Source organism: Spinacia oleracea, chromosome 5 (assembly GCF_020520425.1).
Source record: "Spinacia oleracea cultivar Varoflay chromosome 5, BTI_SOV_V1, whole genome shotgun sequence".
NCBI lineage: Eukaryota > Viridiplantae > Streptophyta > Magnoliopsida > Caryophyllales > Amaranthaceae > Spinacia > Spinacia oleracea.
The window spans coordinates 19190837-19218651 of NC_079491.1; the positions used below are offsets into that span (position 1 = coordinate 19190837).

A 27815-nucleotide genomic window follows, 5' to 3' on the forward strand; every position below is an offset into this window, starting at 1 on the left:
TTTGTTGCTAGTTTTCAAAATCAACAAGATAACTATAAGTACGATTATTTGTTAGCTCGTAATTCAAAAACCAAAAAGTGAAAATCCGCATTGATACCTAACGAGCCTTTAGTTTCTTTTCTTGTTTTTTTTTATTTTAAAAAAAGTCTTTGTAAATGTACAAGTTATGTTTCTCCAGTAGAGTAGTGGAGAGATAAAAGACTAGGGACTATTTTATTGCGCATCACCTTGCTAAGTTAGTTTCATTTGGTGTAGAACAAATGTGGGTCAATCGTTGTCCTACGTAGATTTCTTCTTATGTTCACTCGGACATTTTATCCCTTAATTAATGCATTAGCTCAGCTATCCCCAAAAAAAAAAAAAAAAAGAGACTGGGGTTTGCTCGACTCCCATAACATCGAATGTCTTTTATACTTCCCATCACATCGTTCAATTATAAAACTCAGAATCCTCAGACAATTCTCATGATCACTCTATTCAGTTAAAAAAAAAAAAGTTTTATTATCAGTCATCATATAATTTCAAGAATATCAACAAAAGGGATTTACAAATACATCACATATTCTCAACCAAAGGAATTTACAATACCATAATGTGTTCATGTCAAAGGGTACAAAGTAAGTTGCGAAGAATGAGAGGTAGAAGGTCAGATGTTTATAGTAACATCCCACAATCGAAGAAGTCCATTACGGCCACCACTACATATTCTTTTCCTTTCAAGATCAGACGCCACACATCTTACAACTGCAGCAGATCTTTGGGGTGTCCGGTAAAGCTGCCATCCAGTAACTTTAGAGCCGGAACTAGAGAAACCACCAAGTCTTTCTTGAGGGCGATTAAAGAGAGACATAGAGTTATCTGCTGCACCAATTCCTAACCAGTGTTCACCAGCATTAATAGATAATATTGCAGCAGAATGTACTGTGACATTCTTAACACATCTGATGCCTCCATCAGCATTTTCCCAAAACCTAACCATCCCATCTGTTGAGCCACTAATAATTCCCTTCTCCAATGGTGAATACTCAACACATTGAACAGGACCTGCATGGCAAGCCAATACAGCATCACATGTGCCTCGAGAAACTGACCACATTCTAGCTGTCCAATCGTCACTACCAGTGATCAAGGTATCTCCTACCATTCTGATTGATCTTATCCATTTTGTGTGCCCTAAAAGCTTGTGGATCTGTCTACCAGCACGGATGTCCCACAAGTATGCAACTGAATCTCTACCTGCCGCTGCCAAAACACCTGTAGAATCATCATAGTCCATACAAAGAATAGCACTAGAGCAACGTCCAACAGTTGCCACACAAGTATCAGTTCTCACATCCCACATCTTTAGGGTTCCATCAAGAGAAGAAGTAAGTACACGTTCTCCTGAAAGCATACGCACAGTGCTGATTGGTGCAGTATGCCCTTTGAGCTCTTCTAGAACCTGGTGCGTTTGCTTATCCCATACTAAGAGAGATTGATCATCTGATCCTGACACTATCTTTCCTCGGTCGGAGCTTATAGCACGCACAGCTCTGGCAGACAAAGCATTATTAAAGGATATATATTGAAATATGTAAATCTGAGTTAAGGGGACAAGAAAAATGAAAATTACGTCAACACTCAAGACAGTACTAGCCAAAGGGGCAAGAGTAACCACACAACCAACAGCAACATGCTTGCATGATGAGGATCCGTTTTTGTAGTCTTCCATCAGATTAGCGTGCAATATGGAGGGATAAATTATTGATATAAACATGAGAATGCAAGTATGCAACAAATAAAAGACTTAAAATAAAGCGGATAAATAATTTGGAAAAATCTGTGATAGGTGGAACAAAGAGAAGAGTGTTCCTTAGAGAATGTTGCATAGAAAGGTACTTTTTCCTCTCTTTCCTGTCTTCCTTGGTTTATTTTGCTACAATAACTATAACCAACAAAAATAATTAGAGGGGGTATAAAGATTTTATGGGGGGAAAAAAGGTCCACCAACCACTTATCTCTGTATCCTTCTATGCTACTTCCACCTGTAGAATATTACGCCTTAAGAATCCAATAGGCTTGTTGCTAGTTTAATACTTCCTCCGTCTTTTAATACTCGCAACGTTTGTTAGTTTCACGCATGCCAATGCACAACTTTGATCATTTATATCTTAAATTCTCTTTATGCAAAAATTATAAAAAGTTGATATTTTGAAAATACACATTGAGACGAATCTAACAAGATCACACATGACTATGTTTTATCTTATATAAAAAACACTACGAATAGTCAAAGTAGATTATATGAATAGTGCAAGTCCAAACGTTGCGAGTATTAAAAGACGGAGGAAGTATGTTTGAATATCTGCATGTTTCTAGGGAACCTATATGTATATACAATACTAAAGTGGAGTCCACTAAATCAGTTTTCCCTCCTAAAATTCCCTCCTAAACGCATCAATTAACTAGACTAAGTATATGGTTGCATAAAAACTAAAAACACGAATCTTATTGGACAATGCCTAATATATTTTCTATACATTAATGTTAAAAAACCGAGCATGACTCAGGGTTTATCTAGTATACTCATTCAGCTCTGATATTAAGAATTTGTTTGACTGAACCACTCCAATCAGATTTCTCTGTGAAGGGCATGAACTACGTAGTTTATCAGGACTTATAAGTTATTAGAATGACAACCCTGAGTAGAAACAATGAATGAAGGGGCTTGGTAAGTGAAAAGTGGCAGTTTTCTCAAATCTGCAAAAAAGTACAGAAAATTTAGAAAGACTCGCAAGAGCCACAAACGGCCCACAAGTCCACAACACAACAATTTCACGGATTCAAAAGAAAAATTCCTTTGAAAAGTTAAGCTAATATTTTCATTTGATAAGCAACTACACTTCCTCTCCTGCACTACCATGAGCACCACGCCACCACCACAAGGAGGAAAAAACGTGAATAAAAAAAGGAGTGCCACCGTAGTCTGTCGCGTGTGCTACCAAATTGGAAAGGTTCAGCCATGGAAGAGAGTGGGAAGAGAATTTAAGTCTTACCAAAGGTTAAAAAAATTGCCATTTTTTCCACCAGAAGATTGCAAGGGCAACTTTTACGGCAACAATAGTTGGTGCATGTTTCTACTGAACTCAGTTGACTGTGAAAGAGGGTAGAACTAAAAGAACGAGGGAAGTAAGAAAAGGTCAGACTCTTTTAATCTCAGCCATTAATAACAGTTTTGATGGTAGACATTAACCCTTCTTGTCTCTCTCTCAACTTCTTCCATCATGTGTAAGTCCTTTCCATAAAGTACTTCCACCTTGTTCTTTATTCCAATCTCGACAAAGAAAATTCTCATTTTACCTTAAATTTCCCCACTCTGGGACCACTCCCCTCACTTATTTCTCTAAACATACTCTCTCTCCTATGCAAAAGGGACACATTGACCCAATTTTACCTTTTTCTTGGTAGGTGAAAAATGACCAGAATCAAATACCATAGACCCAAACAAAACCCAACCAGTTGAAACAAACCCAAACCAAATGCAGAACAAATCTCATTTAATGACAAACCCTTTTGTCACATTTAAGCAAAATCTGAAACAATTAACATGGTAGCTTGAACGGATGACATTTTTTCTCTAGCGTTCCTTTTAAATGAGTGTCACCAACTAGTTATCCATTAATACTACATTTCTTCATTACTTGTCCCCAAAGAAAAAGAAAGAAATATTAGATGTATAAGTTACCCAGTATGGCCTTGCAGAGTGGCCCGAAGCTCAGAACCACGAAGACTTGGATCCCATATCTTAACCTGAAAGTTTTTGAAGTGAATAAAAGAGTAAGTCAGTTTCAAAATAATCATACAAATATTCCTTCAAGATGTAAAGGCACACAGAATACACTACGAGGCAATTGGTGATTACAAGGGCTGAACAAGCAACATTTAACTACACTATATGCTACATCTGTTAAAAAGCTACACCAGAAGGCTGAAACAAAAAGAAATACTTCGTATGTGAGTTCACACAAGTAATTACAGGAAAGAGTGGAAACTTTCAAGAGTCTTCTCAACAGTAATCATCACATTGGAAGATCTAGTACAAAGTAGCATTCAAGTGAAAACGAAAAAACAACTTTACACGACATCCAAGCTCCCCAAAAACAAGGCAAACAATTATCAATGTTGACATGATTAGAAAAATATGTTCACGTACCAGGCAATCTGTGCTTCCACTAATGAAGAAGCCTGCATCCTCACGGTCACCAACAAGATCCCACACCTCCCTTCTTGTGACACAATGTAAAGCAGTGATTGCACCATTGTGGCCCCTAAGCACCCGTACATTTGTTTGAGGTTTCTTCTGACCTGCAGTGTTCGTTGGATCCTGTTTATTCTCGTTTGCATCTGAACTCAGCAGGATATGAAATTAGTGATAAAAGAACATAAACCTATATGATATTAAAGCAATGTAACTCCTTACACATAAGTAGGAACTACCTGATACTCCACTATGTACACGAGTAAAAGATTGTGCCCTTAATGATGTATCTCTGCTGAACATGCTGTGGACCCAGCTCCTCCCAACACTAGACGCTTCAATAGTTTGTTGACTGTCATGTGCAGCATCTTGTGGTAGTGCTGATTGTACTCCATATGCCGACAAGGATTGTACTTTTGAAGCAGCAATTCCCCAATAAGCAAAGCGAAGTTGGTGGATATGTGACAGAAACCCTCTTAGTTGAATCTAGGACCAATCAAAGTAAAAAAAACACAAACAATGAATCAAAAAAAGGATACAAATAAAAAAGAAAGAATGTAACTTTCAAGAAAATCAAACTTTATCTTACAAGGGTTATAAAAAGACATTTGAACATCGTCAGGTACACGTCATTCATAACAGACATGTATAAAAATGAATTAACAACATCAGAGGATTCACAAACATGAGTACGAAAATTTTGCTACATACAAATTGGACAACAATGTGAAACCACACAAGAAGAAAATAACTGGTGCTGATGGGCAAGAAACCAAGGATTCAATCAATGACTCCATAAGGCACATGATCAAGGAACTTATCTAATAAGTAGTTAGCATAGCCTCAAAGAAATTAGTAAGAAGAATTTACGTCAATGACCTATACGTCATTAGGCTTACCTCACACATGGGGTGATAAAAATTTCTCCATTAGCAACAATATAAGCTAGTTGTATATTGAGGATAATGTTAGGGAGAACCGATTGTGTTGGTTAGCAAAGGATAGTGGACAGTTAAAAATATAGGGATTTAAAAGAAGGCAAGGGAGGACAAAGATGACTTGGTGGGAGTGAGTTAAAAATGATAAGGAGCATAAAACACTTGTTATAAGAGCATGGAGGAGGAGAATTTCGGTTAACGACCATGGGAGATAAAATATTTGGTGCCTACTTCTCAAAATTTGTGATACTTCGTTATAGACAATAATACTGCATTCTTACGATCTTACCTTCATTTTTGAACTAATCTTCCAACAACATTAGTTGTTTATGTCAAGGTACTGTCAACAGGAAAATAAAGCCTAACAATTGGGCACCAGGAGGGGAAATAAAGACTTAAAAAGGATGATTATAATGCCCCAAGCACATACACTAAATGAGGTTGTATACAGGCAATCAGGCAAACGCTGCACTATATCCACCTCTGATTTTTCTAAAAATAAAAGGAAAAAGAAGAGGGAAATGCAATTTGTAACATGACTCTTCAGCCCCTTTACTTTCACTCTCTTTTACCATCGCCTGAGAAGTAGCCTGTGAGATAAGCCATGGTGACGGAAGTAAACACCACCACCCACGAATCTACCTCCCGAGAAAAAGCACTAACCTATCATCTTAGGTAAAACAAAATCTCATCCGATTAAAGGATTAGGGTTTCCTACTCAAACCCTAACCCTAGATCTAGCAGTGTGTGCCAATCACCAGGGCCTGCATTTCGTAGGTGATCTAAAACCAGCCCCGTCCGGCAAAAATGTCCAAATAACATAGTTGTTAGTTATACTTGACCATTCATCTTAGCTAAAACAAAATCTCAAAAAACTGTTCTTGTTGTACGCAACGTAAATTTAGAGATCATAATATTGCTAGTGGTACAAATGATCTCTAACCTAACCTTATCAGCAGCATTGGGTAGATTCATTAATCATAACATGTACAATAACCATTGTAGATTCAAAATGAATCTTCACTTGACTATCTTTTTTTCCAGGGATTTACTTGACTACCTTCTTGAATGGTAAGTTGCCCTCATTTTTCTTTTTCAAATTTAATACATGCAAGGCCTCTTTGGCAGGCAGTAATAAATAGTTTTAACTAGGTTAAACCCCATGCATAGTGCAATGCAAAATTTTAGTTTTATGATATTCAATTTGAATAGATTAATTTTTGAATATATTACAGTAGTATAATCAATTTAATTCAAATTACAGTGTGTTGAATTGAAAATTAAATTATATATGTCAGCTACATCCTTCATATGAAAACTATATGACAGAGCAACGCACTTGGAGTCTTGGACGCATACTCGTGGCATAGTGTCAAACATTTCCATGAAAAATTTGCATTGATTTTGGCCTACAACAAAGCTTCCAAGTCTCATACTCATGTCGAGTGTTAACATGGGTTCTTGAGGTAAAATGACACGTCCGGAAATTCTGGAAAAAATATCCAGTTTACTGTATAGAAAGTTGATAAAAAGAAAGATGGAATTTTTTTTTACTGCAATTCGATAATTCTTTTTACGGATTTTTAATGAAATACCCCTGAGTTTTTGCAAAATTCACCAAATGCCCCTCGACTTTCAGAAATTCACCAAATACCCTCCACTTTTTAACAAATACACTAAATACCCTTAATGAGCATTCTCTGCCAATTCCGTTAGATTTCCGTCAACTTTACCCTAATAAACTTTATTAATCCATACTTATCTAATTACCCTAATTAAATTTAAAAATAAAAAGCCAATTTTTTTTTTTTATTTTCCTTTATTCTTCCCTCGTATGTTTTTCTCACACCGTCTTCATCTTATGCCCAATCTCTCTCCTCCCCCTTCATTCTTCCTCTTCTCATCACCATTGAAATTTAGATCAATCGTCACCGCCCAATCTCTCTCCCCCCCCTTAAATTTGCTTCAAGACAAAAATGGATGAGATCTTGAACATCAACAACAATGGTCAATGGCAGAAGAGAATGCAGAAGATTAAACAACCAAGAAGAAGATCGATTTAACTCACTTCCAGACGCCATCCTCAATGAGATTCTCTCTTTCCTCCCAATCATTTCCGCCGCCACCACCTCCGTCTTATCCCTCCGGTGGCGCCACCTTAGGACTAGAGTTACAAGCTTTGAATTCAACTTTAGTTCCTCCACAAAAACTTCACGGAATATCCTCTCAATCACCGGCGACATCCTACAACAACTGACCACCCCTTATTCTCAATCACTGGTAATTTGAAATTGATTGGTATGCTTAAGATTGAATTGCCTAAAAACGTAGCTATCGAACTCCCTAATTTGAAGAAACTTAATTTGTGCTACCTTCTCGATGTGCCTCTTTGGTTGCGGTCTTGCGGACGATGTGTCAATCTTGCCCAATTTTGGAAGATTTACATTTGAGTTTTGATCTGATCTCTTTACCCCAACCCCAGAATGAACGTTCTTTGATGAATATAATTTCTCCCAATTTGAAATCATTGGAGTTGCGTATGAATTCCTGGAGTTACCTAGAACGGAGCAAGATATCAATTGATGCGCCCAAATTGAAAAACCTTATAATTCGTGATTACAATTCGTTTTATTGCTTTCTCCAGAATCCGAGTTTGTTAGCTGATGCGTGTATTGACTTGAAGGGGATCCCTCAAGTTCAATGGGGGAAGAACCAGAGGAGGAAGAGTCAGGAGAGGAAGAGGATAATTGTGTTAATTAGATTAATTAGGAGTTAATTAGTTTAGTTAAGGAAAAAAGTTAACGGAGCTAACGGAAAATCATCATTAAGGGTATCTTGTGTATTAAGTTTATAAATAAGGGTATTTAGTGTATTTGTTAAAAAGTGGAGGGCATTTGGTGAATTTCTGAAAGTCGAGGGGCATTTGGTGAATTTTGCAAAAACTCAGGGGTATTTCATGAAAAATCCGTTCTTTTTAAAACAATAGAAAGAAAAAAAGAAAAAAAAAATTACAACAATTTCATAGTTCTTTTTCAATAATACATTTTAGTTATGTTAATTAATATATTCGAACCCTATAATAATTAAGTAATGATATGTTTTTATAGTAATGTTTTTATTACTATAAAATTACTCTTAAACACTACAAACAATATTACCCACTTGCTGTTTACTAGTAGTTAAATTCTAAGTTCACAATGCATGCGCACTACAAGCAGTGGTACTCCATAACTTCTGGGTACAAGGGGATATTTAAACACACACCCAAAAGGAGTCCATTTCAGACTCTTAAGATGGATTGAAGGAAGAACCTTTTCCTTAAGCAGGACAGCTAGTTTCACGTCTGGAACGAGCAAGTAGTACTATCGTGTTCACTACAAAATTGACAGAAAATGTGGAGGAAGAAGGAACATGGATGAAGAAAATAAAGAAAGTTATAAAATACTCACAAATTGCTTAAACCCAATGTTATTTTTCTCTGCTATGGTCTCAATAATGTGCCAAGCATCGGTATCAGGAAGCCCCAATCCAGCCTTCATGAAGTTAAGAATCATGATTCAGTAATCAGCACCAGCAGCATTTGTGGTTAAAAAAATGAAAGAGAATAGATGGTACCATATGTGAAGCTACTACGATTAGCTGTGTCATAACCAAGGTAGCATAACTGGATGACCTAAAGAGACGAAAAGTATTAGAAGTGCTGAGAAACCTGATGAAATCATACTCACAAAGCACATGACACATCTATTCTCATCAGCTTATTAAAATAATTTCAGTCAAAACAATTTCAACAAAGTTCAACAAAATTAGTTCACTTCATAAATAAATAAATAAACAAATAAATTCAGAAAAGTAAGCAGAGGACATAGCAAAAGTTGATAGGAGGTCATCAATCTGAATTCATAAATGGAGGATTGGAGGTTGACCCAAAGGAAATTACTGCACCACACAATAAACATTTTGACTAATGTGGATGGGAAACCTGGCTGGTTAAGACCGTAAAATGCAAGGCTTGTTTTTGGAGTTTTGGGACAGAGGAGGTGATGCTTAAAATTATTAATAGCAACAGAAATATCCAAAAACAGAAGGCCCAGGTATGAAAACATTGCTGCACTTCAGATCAAAGAGTCAGTTTGTAATTAGACAACAGTTTGACAACTGGAAAATAGAAACATAAAGGAACATAGATAAACAATATGTCAACATGCTTTAAAGGAATAACAAACAATCTGTATATCCTTACTTATTAGAGGTTTGATCCATAAGATAGTCAAAATATCCTTCCCAAAACCTAGAGTAAAGACAAGAAAGAAGAATGGAGTCACATAAATGTGAAATTAAAATCAGAGTATTACGAAAATATTAACACAAACTGAACAAATACCAAATATTTTACATCTGAAAAAGACGAGTAATCAGCGAGAGCTATCGAAATAAATAAACTCATTACATAGAATATCCACATTCTCCATGTTATAGGTTGTTCTGAAGTGTGTAGTAGTGGTTGTTTTGATCTCATATAATAATTACTTTTCAAAAAGTTACTTGTTGATAAAAATAATAATATTATAGATACCGAAAATGTTTTTTTAAGTAGGGTATAGATTGACATGTTGCAAGAAGATTAAGGGAAGTATGTCCTTCAATTTCTCTATCCATCTTTGTTGTTTTCCTTTACCTTTTATAGTCTTTTAAGAAATTATCATCACCTTTTCTAAAAAGACTTTCACATTGGCCACTTAACATTATACTCAAGCGCAAAGTAAACTGGACAACATTTATGCTCCAAAAATGAACATAAAAAAATAGACATAGGCAGTTGGCAAGGGTAAATGAACAAGAGTTTCCAAAAAGATTTACACCCACGCATCCAGGTTCCTCTCTCCCCCCCACCGTCAGACCCCGCCATGTTCCGGATTTGATCATCGAAAAGTGCAGGCAGCTCCAATCAATAGCACAAGCATCAGACTCCAAAATGATATACACCCATAAATCCTACCTCCCCCCCCCCCCCCCCCCTCCCCTCTCAGCCTTCGACGTGCTACAAATTTGATCATTGAAAAGTGCAGCTAGCCCCCACTAAATAGCACAAGCAGCAGAGGTGAAGCGAGCCCATTCTAAAAGAATTTAAATAAAATGTGCATATTGGAGGGAGAAGGCTGGACATTTAGGAAGGAGCATGTTAAGAAAATGAGTGAGGCAGAAATGCACATGTTGAGATGGATGTGTGAGAATACCTTGAGGGATTAATTTACCAACATAGATATTTGAAGGAAAGTTGGAGTTGCGGATATTGAGGATAAAATAGGGGAGAATCAGCTGCATTGGTTTGGGCATGTGAGACGTTGACCAGAGGATGCACCGGTAAGGAAGGTGGAGAGTTGGGATAATGGAGATTTCAAAAGGAGTTGAAGCAGGCCAAAGATGATTTCGATGGAATTAAGAATGACATTAGTAAAATGGGTTATTGGCAACTAGAGTGTGGCCCGTGTGGGCCACTCTTGCCTATTGATGACTAGATTCCGAGCCTCAGGCGGCCCAGGGGATTAATAGGCGCAAGAAGGACCAAGTCAGGAAGCAACCATTTGAAAGAAAAAGGAATTGACTAACACTAGAGGTCACGATGGTTGAATCCTCGAAAGTTCAAAAGAGAAAGAGACAAGTGGATGATTCATTCACCAATACCACACAGAGTACAAGATAGTAAATTATCCAGATGAAAACTAAAACATCAGAAATATAATAATCGAACATTAATCACAGAAAGCATAAAATACAGGTAGGGTTCAACAACTAAGGGCTGATAAATATTTGAAGCTTACCGGAGTTCTTCCCAAATCGACAGTGATATCAGGTGACGTTGGACACAATCAGAAACATTATTGGCATCCTTCTTATAGATTTCAGCTGACACTTCGAGTGCATCTCTAACTGTCGACATGTCATTGCGCGATGTTGCAAGGGTAATTGCAGTTTTCAGCTGAAGTTAACACAAACACACCATAGAGAGGCTAAATCTCAGATAACGAAGTGCAAAACCAGTAGAGGAAAAAAAGGAACTGTGAAAGGATAAATCTTAGTGGGAACTAAGAAATTTGTCAGTAATAATATTGAGCCTGTCATGGATAAACTTTGTACAAACATTTCATCATTACTCCATTAATTCATACTATAGTTTGGTGCTAAACTCAAACTCGCATTGTCACAAATTCACACTGTGAATAGTAATCTGTTTAGGTGTATAGTCCTCTGTTAGTCTATTTTAAGCTCTTGTCCTCGAGGATCTTTTAGTAGCACGCATTACTCTGTGACTTCTATAGAGCTGTCAAAACCATCCATTTTGTTTCTTCCAAAAAAACAAGACTTTTACATTTAAGGGCTTTCTATTGGAAAAATAAAGCTATTCATTTTTATGACCTCTTACTCGGTATTCAGAAACTTTATTGGGACAGAAACTCGGAATACTAATTATATAAAACCTACCAGTTCTTTGACAGCAATAAACTGCTCTTCAGTCAATTGACAACTCCACCCCTGCATGACAAGACCCACGCATAAAATAAGCAGTCCCAGATATATTGTTATCAAAGAAAATGCATCTTCTTTCACTACTAACATACAGTATGTATGTGTTCCCTTATACATTCAACAAACCCACTTCCACCAATACCATCTGCATCAGATTCAATGAGAGCTGCAAAAGAAGTCAGCAAATATTAAATAAACTTCAAACAACAGTCAGACTACCGACCACAAATATAAACAGAGATTTCGACAAATTTACCAACAATGGTTCCATATTCGAATGAGGACAAAGGGTCATCAGTTGCCCCTAACTTCAGAAGACGTAGCCACAGCCCCTGTTCAGTAAGAAATGTCATATAACTTCACACTTCAAATGCTTAGCACAAGACCATCTCAAATTCACAAAAACAAGGTAGAAGGTTGAGAATCATAAGTCAGTCTATTCAACTCAGTAAAGGCAAAGTTCAATAAAAACACATTCACAAATTTCAAAGCTACTTAACTGAATTGAAAGAACATACTTGAGCCGTCGACAATTTATTTGCATTAAACTACTTAACAAAGACTAAATTTCAGAAATTTGATAAACTCCTGCAACTTACATCCAATCTCAATTTAGGTTAAGTCTATTACATATAACATTCAAAAACTATGAGGAGCCAACAATGCAACTATCTACAATTCTACACAGAGAACTCTTTCGTTATTCTTTCTCTACATAAGTTGGGGAAATCCAAGGAAGGCAAGAGGTCAGGGAAATCACACCTTTTGGTCTATAACAACAAAATCCTGTTGGAAGATGGCTGTGTACCATAACCTGGTTCTCCTTGTCTAAAACTCCAAATTTAAATTTTGGTATGTTTTGAATTCAGTACTTAATATTTAACAATCAGTACATGCAGTACTGCACGAGTACATGGAAAACTAATAATGTTGGTCCTTCAGGCTTTTCCACTTCACATAATCTTTATGATAAGTCAACCAAGAGAAATATTATAAAATAGGGGCACTAATAATTTAGCAATCAACCATTCAGATTTCTCCAAATTAAGTGGAACCCTGTTTATCTTTTCCACCTGCAGGAATTAACTTCAAAATCTCTTTTCCCCTTGTCTTTCACTGTGCTTTAATTTGGTCCTGGTAGCATTTATTTTTTCTTGCCTATTAACTGTATTTCCTATCTCCACATTCCCATAATATACCCTTCATCCAACCAAAAGTACATAAAAGCAGAAAGCTACGCTTATAACCAAGAATGTTTCTTCAAAAATGTTTTCATCAGCCATGAACGATAATGATCATGGTATGCTTTTCTGCAATGTTCTTGCTAAAGGGAAAAATGGATTTACAGCAAAGAAAAGTATAATATGACTAGTAGAAACAACATCTTGCAGATAACAAGATCGTAAAATCAAAATTCCATGTTGTATTTTAAGTTGAATATTCACCTGCAACTTCACTTTTATGTCCAAGACCATGCGTTCCCGCTCTGCCTGTAAAATGAAAAATACAGCTAAGAGAAGTTATTAAAACTTAGTTAGGTCTAGGGATATTTTGAGAAAATTTTAATTCCATCCACACAATCTAAATTATGTTTTGCTGACAAGATTTTCAACCATTATAAGCCGAGTGCACAGTAAAGGAAATGCTACACCTAATTCACTTCGCACAAAGCATAAGTAATATTTTTGCCTCGATTTACGACAATCTACTAAACCAGAGAATTTTGCACAAGCTCCTCACAGTTGTTAATCGATAAATAATTAATAGACCTAGGGAGAGCATTAAAAGTGGAAAGAAGGTGCTCAAGGAGAAACCACCTTTTAAGGTTAACAGCCATACTAAAACCTTAAAGAAATACTCAAATGGCTGATGAATGAATACCAAGGCAACCAATCATTAATATAATTGTATCTACAAGGAAAACTGAAAGAAGGACCCACGGCTCTCTCCCTTGGACTGAGACTTTCAGCACGATCAGGAGTAAGTTTTGCATCGTTATCAATGGCTCCACTAACTGCAGCAAGAATCTGTTTCCTCTTTTCCTCCTGCTCTACTGTTCTGGTATTTGAAGGGAATCGGTCATACGTATAGCGAGAACCACTAACTGTAAATCAAAGGGAAGTAACAACATCTCGGTAAGGAATTTAAATCAAAGAACTTCAAAATGGCTTTAACTTATAGAAAATAAATAATGCCAGCTATATAAAAAAATTACCAGGTAAACTGCCACCAAGATCAGATATTGTAATAATTTCAGGCTCTAACAAAGGTGGTGGCAAAATTGACATAGGATCTTGTCCTCTGCCAATAGCATCTTGCAACTTGTGAAGAAGATTGCTATTGAAGCCTATGCCTCTTTCAAGAAAGTCCAAAAAACCTTGTGTCTCCAAAAATTGTATTATCTGTGAAGGAAAGCAGTCTTTAACATACAGTATACAAACAACAAGAAAAATAAAATTGATAAACAGACATTACAAAACAACAACGTTCATGCTAAGAACTAACTTGGCTTTGGACAGAATTAAGAGATGAAATGTGAGGTTAAGGGAAGAGGATGAAAATTGATTGAATAATAACTAGAAAACAGCAATCATAGAGGACAATTACAAGCTTTTGAGAAGCCCGTTCTCTTCCAAATTGTAAAACAAACTAACAAAAACTCTCATCAATATTTTGCAATCCTTCACTCTCTGGATTGCTCTTATATTTAGAGTTTCTACCATGACTAACTGTCTTCTTCTTAAAGCCACTTAATAATGCAGTCCACACTTCTCCGCACTCAAGAAGCTTGTGTAAAGAAACTTATCAAATCATATTTTGATTATAAGCAGAGGTGTTGCAATTTTCAAATATGCTAATGTTCTAGTTCCAAATGAGCCAAAAACTACTCACCAACCCCATTCAAGAACTGCTAATGTCACCGTAAGTGTTCTTTTAGATATTATATTTCTCAGAAAAATTGCAATATTCGAGCAAAACAACAGCCACCCTTTGTGAATACAGCTACTAGCAGGGTTCAAGACTTCAAGGGCATCTTGAACTTAGTCATGCAACCTCAACCAGCCATGACTTTGGTAATATATAAGACATTTACAGCTGGTAAGCAAACTTACACTTTTTTTTTGTCATTGTTGCCCAATCAGGACATGTATGAGGGAGCTAGCACGAGTGTGCGGACCCAGTGTTGGAAAGACAAAGGAGTTCCTCTCAAGATTAGAGTGCATCAAGGTTCCGCACTTAGCCCTTTTCTCTTTGCCATAGTAATGGACGAATTGACGAGTTCAATTCAAGATAGTATATCATGGTGCATGTTGTTTACTGATGATATTGTGCTGGTCAATGAAACGAAAGAAGGTGGCCTTAAGTTAGGGACTATAGAGACATACTACCTCCGTTCCGCAATAGATGCATCATTTCATTTTTCACGTATCTCAACATGTTTCTTTGAACATTAATATCTCTAATTGCGTGTACGTATAAATTATACAAATTTAACAAGATCTCACTTGACTATGTTTGTTTTTACATAATATGAAAGAATTATTGTCAAAGTTAGTTAATGAATAGTGTCCAAAGAGAAACGATGCATCTATTGTGGAACGGAGGAAGTACGTTGGAATCTCGTAAGTAAGTTAGGGACTATAGAGACATACGTTGGAATCTCGTAGCTTTAAGTTGAGCAGAAGTAAGACAAAATATTTGAAGTGTAAGTTTAGAGGTAATGGAAGCAGAGAGGTAGAGACGGTCAACTTGGATGGAAGGTTCAGATTTCTTCCGCTACCTAGGATCTGTTATCCAAAAAGATAGGGAGTTGGAGGAGATGTCGCCCATGGAATTAAATCAGGTAGATTGAAATGGAAAAGTATTGCAAGTTTCTATGTGATTATGGCGTGCCTCCATAGATTGAAGGGGAAATTCTAGCGTACGATAATTAGACATGCACTAGTATATGATACAGAATGTTGGGCGGTGAAACAATGTCACATTCATAAGATGAATGTGGCGGAGAAGTGCATATTGTGTTGGATGTGTGGCCATACAAGAAAAATCGGTTGAGGAATGAAGTGATTAGGAAGAAAGTAGATGTTACACCGATTGGAAACAAGATGAGGGAGAATCGACTAAGGTGGTTTGGCCATATAAGACGATGGCCAAATGAGCGCCGGTTAGAAGGATTGAAGAGTGGCAAACGGATGGAATTGTGAGGGATAGGGGAACACCAAAACACACACGGAAGAGGGTGATTGAGAGTGATATGAGTTTTTTTGGTGATTGAGGAAAATATGGCTTTAGATATGCGGAGTGGAGGGAGATAATACATGTCGAATTGCCGACGACTCAACATGATTGTTTCCTCTACTACTCTTTTTTTTTCTTTTTCTATTTTCTTTACAAATCTCTCTTTTTTTTTCTTTTTTTTCTAAAGCATATTTAGGTTTTTTCTTCAAACAGGCCTATCTTGTTCCCTCTTTTTCGTGCCTCGTGTTTACTCTCCTTAAAATAACCTTTTATTTCTTACTTTACAATTCGCAGACGGTTCCTTATGACGTTTCATGTTAGCCGATCACTTGGGGACTAGGTTCTTGGTTGCTGTTGTTGTTGTTGTATTGTTGCCCAATATCCAGTTTCTTGGTTTCCATTTTGGTTTATGTGCTGCTTTGGTGACAAAACAAGTGTATAGGAAGAGAAGGCACAGAGCCTCTTTAGTTTAACTTAGCCTTTTTAAGGAATCATGAATGGTAGTGGCCTAGCATCTCAAATGCAGTACAAGTTGAGATCTGTCAAAAGCACCAGCTTGGCTCACAGAATGTTAAACAAAAAAGCATTGCTCAAGCACAATGCTGTTTGGCCCAATAGTTCATGAGCTTAATCAGGAGTTCTAATTGTTCCTTTCAATTTCAGTTTACGAAATGAACAGTAAAATAAAAATTAAAACTTATGTCAAAGAGGAAGATATGAAACTCTACTTAACCAGAGCAAGCTCAAGTTATTCAAGTCAAGCTTAAGTTTGGCTCAGCTAAACAAGCTCCACTAATCGAGCGAGTGACTATTGAACAAAGCTGAAATTTGGCTCAAGTCAGTTTGAGTGCTGTCCAGATGTAGTTAGAAGAAAACGACAAACCAAGACAAACAAAAAGACAAAAAAGAATCACCACAGAAGACTGCACTGAAGCTCACCATCTGATCTAGGGGCTGATTAGTCAATCGAGAGCGCTTCTTCAAGAATGCTTGGGTATTAAATACATTGGTTGCAGTGTTTTCCTGGAAAAACAATACTAAATTATACAATAAGGCAAAATACTTTCCCATTAGCAGTATTTTAATATTTGACGTAAATAATATTTTAAAATTTTGAAACAGCAAAAAGAAGTAAAGACATACAATAAAATTCCGGTATCCAGATAAAATGGAAGCAAAGAACTTCAGAAATATCATCCTGCACACAGAGAATGGAACTGCTTAAAATGCTGCAGCTTATCTCATTATAGAAACATGATTCATCATGCAAATAAACAAATAAATAATATGACATCTGAGGAAAGAAACAATATATTCGACATGAGAACCTTGCAGGGGATTAAGACAACACTGGTAATGTTCAACATGACAAAAGACACTCACACTGATAGTCTTGCGCGGATAAATTATCATATTCTTCCACCATAAGTATGGTGGCAAAGCTGGTCACATTACGGCATAATAAATTATATTAACAAGATAAAATGGGTGCAGACAAGGGAATGACAACACTAACTCATGGAGTTGGCTGTCAAATGAGCTAAGAGTACAAATTCTGACAAAGGTGAAACAGATTAGAATTTGGGGCTTTGGGCTGTTCGCTAGGTGCTGACAGATATTGGTGTCTTTTGATTATAGAAAACTTTTAAAAGGATATGACTACTCTATTGCTCAAATATATTATTCCTCTCACTGGAACACTAGATACACAAATACATGGGGAAACGGCCAAGAAGTATGCATGTAAAGTGGATAATTTTTTTTATTTTTCACCTTGATAGTGAAGAGCATGCATACCCTCTTTGTGCAGTAGCTCTAGGGACTGATTTAATAATGGTCTGTAGAGTGGCCAAGTGTTTCTTACTCCCTCCGTTTCAGAATAAGTACACACTTCCCTTTTCCGCCCGTTTCAGAATGATTGACACACTACTACAAAAGGAAAGGGGGCACCATTATATATGTATTTACTTCACCCAACCATGACCGAATCACTTTCCAACCCTCACATTCCCTATTCTAACAATATAAAATTGATCCACTAACTTTAGTTTACATTAAACAACTCATTTTATGGTCCCCATATACTATTTTCTTAAAATATATGCTCAAGGGAGTTTGTCAGTTATTGCAAACAGGAGAGAGTATATCTTAAGAATTTTCCTCAAAGTACCCTAAGTATGGGTCATATTCTGATTGACATCTATAAGTGACAAAAATAAAAAAAACTTAAGCATCCCATGAAACCTCTTTTGTCTCGTCCCTAACACCCCTACACTCTTTTCTTCAGATACACGTCAACTATGAGGTAGTAACCGTTAATTAACATTAGTTATCACTTGATTAATGTTGATTAACTTATCACCTGTAACAAAATGAGGGGATTTGCATGGGAAGGAGATTTTTATTGGAAGATAGAGAGTAAAGGTATCTTTAGAGAAAATGATCTATTCATACACAGAAATGCTTTATCATAACAAGCTCTTAACTAATGTGGGATTAACAAAAATCAATGAAGGTGTAGAGGGAAGGAAAATTATTGCTTTGGAGTATTTTATTATTTTTTTCTTTCACTTAGGCGTTTCATTGAGAATAACACCCCCACTTGGAGGTAATTCAAATTAATCTTCTTGTTTATTCCTTCACAGAAAGTACTTCCAGCGAATTATCAGATATGATACCGAATAATCCCAACAATTCCCTTAACGGGAATCGAACCCGTGTCATCCCCTTGTTCCTTTCTCCTTGACGTATTAAAAAATGGAAAGGGTTATAGTTTCCTTTGGTAACATATTAAAGAACTTATCCAACACTTCTTACATTCTTACAAATGAATACGTATTTTTCCTCTATTTGTTAAACAGAGGTCTAAACCCTAGTGTGAGTCTAGATATAAACACACATGTTGGATATTAATCTAAATGATACCGATGTAGACCCCTACATTATGTAGAAAAGCTAGACACAAGTCATACAACATCACGTATTATAACACCCATCGGAGAGTGTCATTAATGTTGTTCAAGAGCGCATTTCATTCATACAAAACCAATAAAATCTCACAATGATTCATTTTAGTGGTGCATGGTGGTACTTTTTTATCCTCATGTGACTGTGGTGGGAAGAAACGATGAATTTACCTCAGTTGAACATCATGCTCGTCTGACCACGGTTTGTTAGCAACTCTATGATACACATCACGTGATTCACCGAGGCTAACCTTTATCAGATCTATATCCACCATATTAGGATATAGTAATTTCAATATCTCTCCGCGTAAAGAGCTAAATTCTGGCTCTGGTATAGGAGGTATTTCCTCTGAAGTAATGATGCGGTTCGACTCAAGGTCCACGATTACTACCTACATCAGAATAAGGTAGCCAGTCAAAATTAATATCCAGGACAGTAAGGAACAGTGTTTAGAAAAGCAACCTCCTAGAATCATGTACCTCCAATAATAGAAAAGACTGAACTCTTTTAGTTGTTTTACAAATTGGATATTAGAAAGGAAATGTGGTGGGACCCCTTGGACATAGAACTTTACAAAAAAAAAAAAAAAAACTTTGTATTAAAATTATTATAGTAAGCATGTCGTTTCGTCTTCAGTACTGGCCTTACTTCCTAAATTTTCTACCCCTTAAAAATGTTTTCACATGTTTAGATTAGGTGAATAGAGGAGCCACCTCATCAACTATAAAAGGGAAGGAATCACTTTAAAAAAATGTTCTTAAAAAGAACCTAAAGTATAAATGAGTACTATGTCTATAACACTATAACAGTGATCAATTAATGAAAATCCTGAAGTTTAGCCCTTCAGCTAAGAATACATATTAAATACATTTCCAAAAGTAAAAATAGTTCAATCCTAAACATTTGACATCACCAAATGATGCATAATTTGCAATATATTCCCAGGTTAATACCATTTTGAGAAATATATTTAACGCCCATATGTTTCTCTAACTGCTATACATGAAAGTTATAAACAATAAATAACATAAATATGTTTGGGCTACTTATGTTATATTAGTATCAAAACTGCCACTGTTCAATCATTTAAAATAAACAAAAATGTACCTTCAGTGTTAATATAATATTCGAATAAATTTATCAACGACTTCTCAAAAAGTGTGCCTCCGCCTCACGCCGTACACCTCGAAGCACCATAAGGTTTCCTAAAACTAAAGATTTCTGAAAGGGCTTTGAGACTAAAGCCATTAAAGCCAAGGTGCAGCATCAAAACAAGCACACAACAGTGCCATGGCCACAACTCCATTCACTAAGACTAGTTTCCAAAAACTACCAGCTAGTGGTAGCTTGACTAACATCATCCTTTTAAAGGACATAACTGTGTCCGGCATTTAAAAGGTAAAAAACATTAATCAAGTAACCATCACCCTCCTATTCCCCAAGCATTCAGAATGTCCCTAGCTTTCATGATCATCCTCCACTTCAACGACGCTAAGCATGAACCTCAACAAGAAGCACCTCATTGAGGATTACTTCCATTGCAGCTATCCAAGTACCAAACAAGAACATCATACGAGACAGGAAAAATTAACACCCAGGAAGATCTACAATATAGAACACCAACTACCTCAAAAAGTTCGACAAAACTAAAAAGAAATTTATTACCCATATTCAGAGTCCCAAAGCTAACCTAACTTTCCACAAGTCCATTGCACCCTACAATGTCAAAGAGTCCATTCATCTAGGATGTTGCAATCTCACATCGCAAGAAATAGATGACCCCAATCACCACTTTAAGGTTTCTTTTCGACTAAGGCATGTAGGCAGACGCTGTCTCACTCAATAAATCAATGTAATTTAGAATTTATGTGTTGCTACAAAGCCAAGTGATATATAAGTCATTGATCTAATATTGAAAAGACAAGAAATAAGATAACAAAATCTATGATACATTGGGTGATTCCCTCCAATGTTTTTATTCCCTCCGTTTCGAAATAATAGGGACACTTATACATTTCACAACAATCAAGATAAATGATTGGAAAGTAAGGAATAAGTATGGGAAAAGTTGAATGTAGTAAGAAAAAACAAATCAAAATCTAGGTGGAGTGGAGTGGTGTAAGAAAATAGGTTGAGTGAAAAGTTATGAGTAAAAAGATAATGTAAAAGTAGATCGAGTGGAATGTTGTAAGTAAAGGGGAAAAAGAAGAATGTGATTGCATTAAATATGGTGGGTCATCTACCCAAAAATAGAATAAAGTAGAGTGTCCCTATTATTTTTAAACATCTACTTTTGGAAACCGTCCCCATTATTTCGAAACGGATGGAGTATATCCTAGAATATCATTTTCCTTATGAAATTGTAGAGGGGTATTAAAGAGGGATGACAATATTATAGACTGAATAACTGCTTGATTCAGTCCAGGAACACAGGCAGAGTTGAAACTGATTCAACAAGGAAGCAATGAAAAACAGAAACAGATAAATATGAAGTAAAACCAAAATGTAATGGTAAGCAAAAATAACAGATTAAATTAATTAAATAGAAGGCGGGATTTAGGTAGGAAGCTTACACCATCCATTGAAAGGCCAGTAGTATCCACTCCAGAATGAAGACCCATGATGTACGGTGTTGGAGCATCAATATAATCCACTCCGCTGAAAAATAGTAATGGAATGTAGACATGCTTCATCAGACAAAAGAAAAGGAAAAATCAGGGACAGATAAGTATTCATGACATAGTATTTTATAGAAATAATAAAAGAAAGAATCAGCATTTATCACAAAAATTCAAAAGCAATTACACATTTCCTATACGGTAAAAAGTAAGGTTAAAACTGAAAGAGTGGGCTGAAAAAATACAACCTTAACAATCTTATAATATGGTCTCAATAGGAAAAAGTATTACCTGCCATCGGAATGGATAGATGAGATGACAAATTGCCTCTGATACAAGAGTCAAAAGTGAATACCTGTCATAAAAAATAGTTGAATATATACATATCAGAAACGGTTTTACTCCCACAGGCCTATACACACTAGATTTATCAAGTTTGATTACAAATTAATTTTTCATCAGCAAGAATATAAAGAAAACGTCACGCAAGCATAAAAAATCACTATTCATGCAAAAAGTTCCATCTTTCACCAAAGCCTTCACCAAATCTAACAGCATGAAAGCCCTTAACTCACCACATTTGTCTTTTGTTGCTGTAACTTTTTACAGAAAAACTAATTACTACTTGGAGAAATGTATTTGGCTTCTAAGTTCACTAGCGACTTGTCCAAAAGACATTGAAAATTTAAGTAAAAGGACGAACAAAAAAGAATGACAGAAACATTTGAATAAAAAATATTGAAAATTATGAAAAGCATATAAAACAGCTATTGCAGCTCGAGGTCATTATTTGAAAAAAAAAAATGCTTCACCAACCAACCTTGTGTCTAGTGCAACACATTCAACATCATAAGCCATGAAAGTTGGAGATATGCGACTATGCTATACATTAGGTGACAAGAAAGATATTCTAGAAGTCTACTATAGCAAATAGGCAAAGAATATGTCAAAGTGAATGCAACAAATTGAAGACTGTATAAAATGAGGACATCCTAAAAGCTTGATCAATTAAAAATCAAACTGAGGACAAAGCATTAATTAAAAGATCTGGTTATTCCTCTTGCATTAAGGGATTAAATCAAATTTTTTGAAATAGATACTTGCTTGTTTGATCGAAGTAGGATTCGTCTTTCAAGCAGTACAGCTGTGAAGAGTTTGAGCAAATTGTCGACATCCAAACACTGCACCAATGGCTGAAAGGATACCTGCAATCCATCAAAGAAGAAAAAGGTAAACTTACATGTGCTCGCAAGTCTAGGACACAATTACAGACAAGAAGATAGACAGATATATCTTACATCAGCATGAGGTAAACTATCTTTTGGTGGAGCCTCAACTGATAGTAGACAGTTCTCAATAGCAAACAACACTCTATCTTTTCCAGGTGTAGGCAAAGGTACTTTGGACACCAAACACGCAATGACATCCCACAATGGCTTGCTATAATACAGAAAGTTATGCAGAGATTTAGAATAGAATTCAAAGAAGTAACAGGCTGAAACCAACCCCCCCCCCCCCCCCCCCACCACCACCCCCACCCAATTCGAGCGTTTTCGATGGTGATATATTGAGAATAAAGATTTAATCCAACAGCCTAAGATGAAATGAAAGCTCCTACAGGTGCAACTAAATAAATGATATGAAAGCTTACCAGCTTCCTTTAGGTGAAAAACAAAGAGCAAATATCTCCTCTAGAGCAGTACGAAGCACATGAAAACTTGGCAAACGTGAAACAAGACATATGCACTTGTCTGCAAATGAATTTAAGGGGATATGATGTCCTTGAACAACATCTTCATCAACTAGATCCCGAAAAGCAATACATGTGACATAAATTTTGGAACCATCACCCTCTGCGATCGACCAAATAAAAGAAAGAAAGTCACTTTACAGACACCATGGGTATAACATAATATCATCTAAGCTACCATTACTGATGAGAAACAAATAAAATTTGATCTAGAAACTTCAGTGATTACAAAAAATTGACACCGTATTTCAAACTTGAGCAAAACTACCAAGAGAGGCTTGCAGCAGCCATCAATTTAGTTCTATAATTTCATCTAACCACACCTTACAAATACAAACATACCAGTTAAGACAATAGGATAAGTGCGAGGATATGTTGAGGGATCATTGCCATCAAAGCCTGATGCATAGAACTCCACTCCAGCTGGCAAAACACACTGTATTGACACATTCCAACATAAATATCAGGTCACCAAACAACTTCATATAGACCTCTTCTAATTTTCAGAAAGAAATGCTGAAAAAGAGGGGGAAATCGCTGGTAATTAAGAAGGGAAAAAAGAGAGGAGAGGAAGGACATTCAGTACGGAATACAATCACATATTATCTAAAACTGTCACAAAATCAGGATTGTAGTGTCAAGTCTTTCAAAGAGGACTATTGTGAAATGAAACACAAATAATTATTCTACATATACAATTTATGAGGAAGACTGACCAAGTAAGAAAAGAAGTGAAAAAAGACATTCTTCCTCCCACCTCTGTACACCATTTCAAATTTTGAATTTCGAAGAATAGTATAACCAATTAGATTGGCAACATGATTATTTTTTTTTCACAAAGAATGGAGACGAAAATCAGGCAAGAAAGGATTGAGTACCTAGACCATATCCCTCATATAGTTTGAAGATGCACTACATGGTGAAGCGGAAATAGAAAAGGAGGCGTACATGATAAAAGTAGTACGAGACAGCGAGGAGCACGCAATTAAAAGCTGGAATACAACTTAATCTCTCTAAATATCATGACCAGAAAAGTTTTGAGAAGAGTCTTTTCCACCTCTCAACTAAACAAAACACCCATTTATATGTTTTAATTGTCAAAGAGGACAATATCTTTCATGAAACATCCATTTAGCCAAAACTCTCAAGATTAGGTGCGTAGGATCGTTGGAAGCAGTTATTTGTTTTATTTTTAACTAGTAAAGAAATACTAACTGCCTGCCAAGGGCACTAAACACAAATATCAAAAAGGATGAATTACAAGCTGGGATAAACCTGAAATAGAGAAAAGAGAGCATAATTAAAACATAGTACTAATTTTGTCACGGCAACCCAAGACATCTCCTCAAGCCAAACTTACGGAACCTTCATGTAACCTTTCATTGTGGGTAAGACAAACTACACCTTAAGATAATAAGCTCACAGTTCTACTCAACAAAACGCAACGCCAAGACCACCTAACATCCTAATTCTAAATTACTCGAAACCTATAAAACAAATAAATTAAACCAACTAGATCTGAATAGAGAACAAAAACATTTAAACATAGAACTAAAAATACAAAATAGGTTGAGTAAGAACAAATTACCTATTGAAAATTTACAAAACAAATACAATTATACATGTGAATAGGCTTCCGCATCTTGCCTACGGTCCAAGAGGTGATAGGAGGTGATGTAATATAGAAAAACGAAGGAGACACCAAAATCTTGCAAATCTCGGTCGTTGACGGGATTCCATGGCAGTGAAAATCTAATAAGACTCACAGACAAGCGGAGGGCGAAAAAAATTTGAAATATTGTCGGCATAAAGTTTAGCATTGGTCCAACTGAGGACACTTCTCAAATTGCGAATTGAAAGGGTTGAGCTGGAAGAAGCGTTTGCTTAAGATTACTTCATGAAATTGCTATGAGAATTGAAGAAAACTAAGAGGATTCTTAAAATTAGGCTACACATGAGTAGATATAAAGAGTAAGATTAGTCTAAAGAAGGTGGTTTTTTTCCTTTCGTGATTACTTTTCTAGAGAGGGCAGAGCATGTTTGTTTTTTACCCGAGGAATCTTAGAGAACACAAATTTTGGAAACATAACCTAATACCCTAAGGAATCATATCCCTACCCGACCCCTTAAACTTCATATCCACATTTTCCCTAAGAATAGTGATTCAATATAACCCTTAATTCTACTTCCCACACTCTCGCACTAGCAGCTATTTCACCATAGGTGGTTTACGGCTTAATTTGCTTGTGCGAGTCCTGGAACCAAAGAAGTGATGCAGTCAAACTCTATAATTCACCTCAAACTCCGACATGGGTATTGACAATTCGAAACTTGATTTGGGACAAGATCATGCAAAGGTTTCAAAAATGGCCGAGTTAGATACTTGGACATACACCATATCTGAGTCCGCGTTGGTGCCAAGTGCTATGCAAAAGTTTCACCCATTTTAATACAATTTCTTTCCTATGTGATGTTTGATTTACGAAGATGTCTTTTTTTTTGGGGAATGCGAGTTCCTTTTTGATATGTAAAAACAATGGAAGACATTGGAAAAATGAAGAGTAGTGTTTTATTCTTCTATATTTCTATTTGGGTTTTTAAACAGATGGCTGCCATTATTAGATCAAAATTGAGAATGAAGAGAAAGAGAGGTGGTTTCCTTTTAAAAGGGTATACAGATTTGAAATCTATCATTCCAGGTAACCAACTAAATCAAATATTAGGCCTTACTCCCTATATAGAGTGAGAAATGTCACAACCAAACAACTGAATTCAAATAATGGGTTTTCAATCCAAAGTCACGAGTTTCTTGTTCTCATATCAACGTGTTCCAATATTTTGAACCAGCCACCCTTTCATCAGTAATTCTATCTTAACTTCTCACTTTAACCTCCTTCCATCAGCACTTTGCAAAACCATATATTCTTTCCCCTGATGTATGTGTTTTCCTTCAGTGCTTTAACGTCTTAAAAATCTACTGGGTGTGTTTGTGATCCCTCTTATTATGCATTTAGGTGCAAGTCAAAGTATTGTCAAGAAGGAGGAAGTTTGCTTTAGACAAAATTCAATATAGGAGGAAGTTTGCAAAAAGTGTTGTCAAGCCCATTATTTTTATGGCAAAGAAAAGGTACAGCTCAAGCATGGTCATCCTGGATGATATAAGAGGAAACTTGTAAACCAATTATATCATAATGTGAGTTCAGCAACCCCATGGATCATATGGTAAGAAATGAACAACAAATTTCAGTGAACTAGGTCTTCTAAGCATAAATATTTGTGCAATAAAGACCTATGAGTTCTCTATCATACCTCTCTTTCGTGTCTCTTTATGGGAGTCTATCAAAGACTTCAGCCACCTGACACACATTATACCCCTCTCGGCATTCTAAGAAGACCCCAGCATTTCACAAATTACAACCAACAAGGAACAACTTTAATTTGCAAACAACCAAGTAGGCAAACAAATGTATCTATCATTCTACCTATAGGTTAACGGAATTTCTACTTTGATGCCTCCCTTGATTCTGTCCCATTATCATTTAGTTATCACTATGTCTGGCAATCCCCGGTACTTTAACATATATCATTAGCTCTTTGCTCCCCAGATTTTTACGATGATATGTATTAAAATTTCAAACATGAGCCTCAAACTTGCAAATAATCAACATTCAACATGATTCCGCATTTCCTGAGCATCATTTTACCATATCACACCCAATAGAAAGGATAAAGCAATAGAAGCAAAACCTGTTATCAATACTAAATTCATTCATTCATTCTTAACCAAAAACCCGTCAAGCTCGACAACCGAAAAGCATCAAAGAAAAGAAAGCACACCCATAAACCAAATTAATCCCAAAATCACGAGCACGAAACCCAAAAAATCAAGAAAAACAAAAATGTGGAGAGAGAGGAAAAAAGTTACCATAGGAAGCTGGGGAGGAGGCGGAGGATAAAGGGTGTGATTAAGAGGAGGGTATTGATCAAGAAGCGACGGTAAGTATCTATAATTGGTGCCATAAAATCCTTTATTCTCATCCAATGTTCGAATTTCTGGTCCAATTCCACACACTATGAAATACTCGAAGATCGGCGCCATTTTCGACCCACCCAGATTTCTAGCTTCTGCTCTTTCTCTCACCTACTCGGGCTTCCGAAATGAGAGAGTAGCGGAATTATACTTTGAGAATTCTGAGAAATGAGAGTCAGATCTGTTTGAATGCTTGGTGCAATTTCAGAAGCACTTTCATGGCGGTTTGTGTTTTGTTTTTTCGTTTTTTTTTATTTTGAGAGTGAAGCGTGAAATTTCCTATTTCCTGCCCAATACGAGTAGATTTTTGTCCGTGAGAAGGGGGTTACTGTTCGTAGCCTGCTTTTATCCAAAACGCTCACCTTTATTTAAGTAAATGTCCCTCTTCTCCTTCTTGCCATCAAAAAAAAAAATGTCCCTCTTGTCCTTCTCACCCCCACTTCCCCACCCACTTAGGGCGTGTTCGGCGGTAGCGTTTGAGGTAGCGGGTAGCGTTTTGACCTAGTCA

At 36.3% G+C, this 27815-nt stretch overlaps 1 protein-coding gene across 1 annotated transcript; it reads right to left on the reverse strand.

Moving 5' to 3' along the window:
• Positions 1 to 481: 481 nt before the first annotated feature.
• LOC110796439 (DENN domain and WD repeat-containing protein SCD1) lies at positions 482 to 27634 on the reverse strand. The gene is made up of 24 exons (XM_022001501.2): positions 27203 to 27634; positions 23620 to 23713; positions 23179 to 23380; positions 22826 to 22967; positions 22632 to 22732; positions 21819 to 21882; positions 21483 to 21596; positions 19080 to 19300; positions 17086 to 17140; positions 16882 to 16965; positions 13919 to 14105; positions 13644 to 13807; positions 13149 to 13193; positions 11960 to 12035; positions 11796 to 11869; positions 11659 to 11709; positions 10998 to 11155; positions 9419 to 9466; positions 8791 to 8848; positions 8625 to 8708; positions 4477 to 4723; positions 4193 to 4383; positions 3725 to 3789; positions 482 to 1532 (listed from the first exon to the last, which is right to left on the reverse strand). Exons 1-24 carry the CDS (start codon positions 27374 to 27376, stop codon positions 647 to 649), a joined length of 3585 nt encoding a protein of 1194 aa, XP_021857193.2. The 5' UTR covers positions 27377 to 27634; the 3' UTR covers positions 482 to 646.
• Positions 27635 to 27815: the final 181 nt, after the last annotated feature.